The sequence below is a fragment of the Oryzias melastigma genome, linkage group LG11 (genome assembly GCF_002922805.2).
Source record: "Oryzias melastigma strain HK-1 linkage group LG11, ASM292280v2, whole genome shotgun sequence".
NCBI classification, from domain to species: domain Eukaryota; kingdom Metazoa; phylum Chordata; class Actinopteri; order Beloniformes; family Adrianichthyidae; genus Oryzias; species Oryzias melastigma.
The window spans coordinates 1,848,874-1,852,563 of NC_050522.1; the positions used below are offsets into that span (position 1 = coordinate 1,848,874).

At 40.3% G+C, this 3,690-nt stretch overlaps 1 protein-coding gene and 1 long non-coding RNA gene across 2 annotated transcripts in view; one reads left to right on the plus strand and one right to left on the minus strand.

The window, feature by feature from the left end:
- Positions 1-3,429, plus strand: part of LOC112136308 (glutathione S-transferase A) — a gene marked incomplete in the record, with an annotated part of 9,262 nt that extends 5,833 nt beyond the window's left edge. Inside the window, 5 exon segments of the mRNA XM_024257924.2 lie at positions 943-1,002; positions 1,082-1,187; positions 2,561-2,679; positions 2,747-2,835; positions 2,905-3,429. Coding sequence (XP_024113692.2) covers positions 943-1,002; positions 1,082-1,187; positions 2,561-2,679; positions 2,747-2,835; positions 2,905-3,037 — 507 coding nt within the window.
- Positions 921-3,690, minus strand: part of LOC112136309 — an 8,833-nt gene continuing 6,063 nt past the window's right edge. The window contains exon 4 of the long non-coding RNA XR_002917324.2: positions 921-1,298. This is a non-coding gene — a long non-coding RNA (uncharacterized LOC112136309). The remainder of the gene's footprint in view (positions 1,299-3,690) is intronic.

Sequence of the window (3,690 nt, forward strand, 5' to 3'; positions counted from 1 at the left end):
TCACAGAAGGGTTTTAAATCTGTTTATGAGCAGCTGGAGCCTCACAGGACAGTGATTCTCTGAGGAGGTGAAGCAGACTGTAGGAGGACTGGAAGTTTTTTTTTTTCTTTCAGAACTTTATTTGAAAACGAAAAAGAGACTTAACAAACCAGGGGGATAACAAATCTTTCCACCGGGCCCTCTGGATCATTTTATTTTATTGTTATTAATGACCTGATGTTATTTTCTTTTATTTCTTACTTTTATAATTTTGACAGGATGTAAAATATTGCAAGTTATTTAAGGTTTAAGTTGATTTATTCTGGAATAATATTCCTGCCGTTTTATTATTCATAATTATGTTAAAAAGTTTTAAACGTTTGAAAATTGGCATTCTGGTGGCTTTTTGGAACATTTTTGGGATTTTGGAGCATTTTTAAGGTATTCAATAAATGTTTTTCATGTTCGACCCGTGATCCAAGGTGTGTTTTGGATTTTGGCCCCTGTGATTGAGTTTGACACTCCTGGTTTGAGGTTCCACACGTGATGAAAGGAGAATGTTAGAGATGTGAAGGATGAGGGCCGGAGTTGTGCTTCCATTGAACTAACAGGAGGACTTGCTTGCAGAGAATTATTGAGCTTATTCCTAAATCTTTAGCATATTGTAACTTTTCAATTGTTAACATGATGACATGGAATTATCATGTTAACAATTGAAAAGTTACCATAAATCAAAAAACATAAATACTGGAGCTGCGGTGTTAAAGACATAATGCTGTTTTTTATCATGTTCTTGTAGCACCACTGTTAGCTTATGGTTGTGAGGGGCTGTAAGCTAGCAGGAGAGTGTAAACAAAGGGAACATGGGAAATGAAGGCAGGCTTGTCAATAGTCCCTCAGAGGTCAGAGGTGAATTTCTAATAAGTTACTAAAAAGTTAGATTTTTTTTTCTTCCAGCTTCCTTCCTTCAAACATGGAGACAACATAGTGAACGACTCCTACGCCATCTGCTTTTACCTGGAGGTGAGACGCCGTCTAACCCTAATCAACATGACCAACGGAACTGCTTTTGTCTCAATTCTTTCTTTGTTTTTTCCCCCAGAGTCAGTTTCAGAACCAGGGGAACTGTCTGATCCCAGACGCTGCAGAGGAGCGAGCCCGCATGTACCAGCGCATGTTTGAGGGACAAACTTTCTATGAAAAGCTCAGTAAGTCCAACAGAAAGGGTTTATTGGAGTCAAAAACCAAAACTCTGTCATCAGGTCAGGAAGAATTTTGGTTTCTTTTGGAGGGTCCTCTGGTTACACGCCAGAATCGATCTGTAGTGGGAAGCGGAAATCATAACTTTAGCTGGTTGCGTTGGCGGAAATTTCTAAACTTTAGGAAAGTCTTTCAAAATGATATTTTAAAACCTTTTCAGAACTATCTGCTCTTGAGCTTTTAAATATGAATAAACTGTAACTGTCTAACAGTTTATTGTGAAGGATGAGCTTCAAATGGGACCGAGAATGTTAATCGTATCATTTAGTTCTAGTCAATATTAACAAGTGTTCAAACTTGTATAAATACACCCGATTAACTCTGGAGAAGAAGCCGGCGAAAGGATGTCTTTTCTCAGTGAATCAGCTGACCTGAAAGGCTGTTTTTTTTCTCTGTGACACTCTTTATCCAAAAGGCTCGATAAAACGGAGAAGAAACTGGGAAAAGGTTGAAAGCTTTATACTGGGTTTTTATTGCGGCCGACTACGGCAGGGGGAGGGACTTCCGGCATTAATTTTCAGGCGACATATTTTTTCTCTGTAGCCTTTTCACCAAAAGTTTTTAATTGATTTTTCGTTGTTTTTGGTGAATTCACAAAGGAGTTATACAATTCCGTATGATACACCCCAAAACCCCTCCTCTAAGCCAAAAACCTTTTTTTTTTCGATAAATGCGAGTTTTGTGTTTTGTTTTTTTCAAAACTGTGGTGTTTCCATTAAGAGAATTTACTATCGAAAATCCAATTTGCTAAATTTAAAAGTTAATGGAAACTAGTGCTGCCACAATTAGTCGACTAATCGACTATTAAAATAGTTGTCAAGTAATTTAATAGTCGATCAGTTGTTGCTTTATATTATATGGAGTCAAAGTGTAGTAAAGTTGAATGTTAGAATGGCATTCTGCTAGCTTTTTAGGCTGTTTTGGAATTTAGGTAATATTTCAGCTAAATGCTAGCTATTTTGACTAATTTAGGAGATTTTTTTAGTTTTTTAATCTAATTTAGAAAGGGGCTATTTTGGAGTTTAGCAAATATTTCAGCTGCATGCTAGCTGCTTTCAGTTTTTTAGGCTAATTTGGCGTTTTGCTAATATTTTAGCTTGCTATCAGCTTCAGTGTTTTTAGCTATCAATTTCAGCATCTTCAGCTATCAGCACTATCTTCTTCAGAGGCCAAATTCAGCTTACAGCATTCACACTAGCATTATCACAGGTAATGCTATATATCTAGTTCATAATTAGTTCTAATGATGGTTAAGCTGTAGGAGACTCTGATCAAAGTGAATCATTTTTTGTCATTTTGTGGATATCTGTGTGTGTTGTAGATAACGTCATCTACTATGACTTCTTCATTCCTGAGGAGGAGCGGCACGACTCCGCTCTGAGCAGAAACAAGGAGGCCCTGAAGACTGAGCTCAGCCTGTGGGAGGGTTACCTGCAGAAGGTGTGTGACCCCCTCCCACCACCACACAGCCTTCCCATGTTTTGACCTTCATCACATGTTTCTGAAGCAGAGTCCCGGCTCTTTCCTGGCTGGAAGCTCCTTCTCTCTGGCAGACGTGGTGGTTTTTCCCACGGTGGCTTATCTTTTCCGCTTTGGGTAAGACGGTGACGGAGAGGAGAACTTTCCTCTGATCTGATCAGTGGATGATGGCGCCTTTTCCTCCAGGCTGTCTGCGGGGCGGTACCCCAAACTGGGCGAGTACTACGCCCTCCTGAAGGACAGGCCCAGCATCAGAGCCAGCTGGCCTCCTCACTGGCTGGAGAACCCTAAAGGACACGAGGCTCTGAAGGATTTCTGAAGGAGCCACAGACGCCTCCTCCTGAGCGTTCGCTCTCCGTCCTGCTGCGACTGCAGGATGGAGAGTTAGTTCTAAGTGTTAGTTCAGCTTTTATTGTTGAATGTTGATGCTAAATGCAGCAGCTTTCTGGATTAACAATCTCCTGCAGGTTAGTTTCTCTTTAAGAAATGGACTTCCAGAGCTGAAAAACTGCAGATTTGATTTTTCCTATAAAAAAGACATGATGACCCTGAACGGTTAAACTTTATTGCTCTAATGAAAATAAAACAGCAGCAGAAGATGAAAGCCTCATTCACTCCTGATGGTGGTCAAAGTTTGATATGGAGATAAGAGCAGTTTGGACTGATCAAAGTCGGCGTGCTGTTTGGCGGTCTTCTGCCTATTTGATGAGAGCGATCTGTTTCTGTTTTCACATTGCAGACTGTCAGGTTTAAATATAAATTTGACATGTATTCCAGATTCCGTGAGTAGATGTCGCAGTGGTATGAGCTGCTGACTCACATTCAGAAGGTCATGGGTTTAAACTGGGATGATCCGATCACGTGATCGGAAATCTGGCCCGATCCCGTGGTTGGGGACTCGATCGGAATCGGACTCCTTTGTCCGATCAGGATCGGATATTTCATTTATTCTCATTATGATCAGAGCTTTAT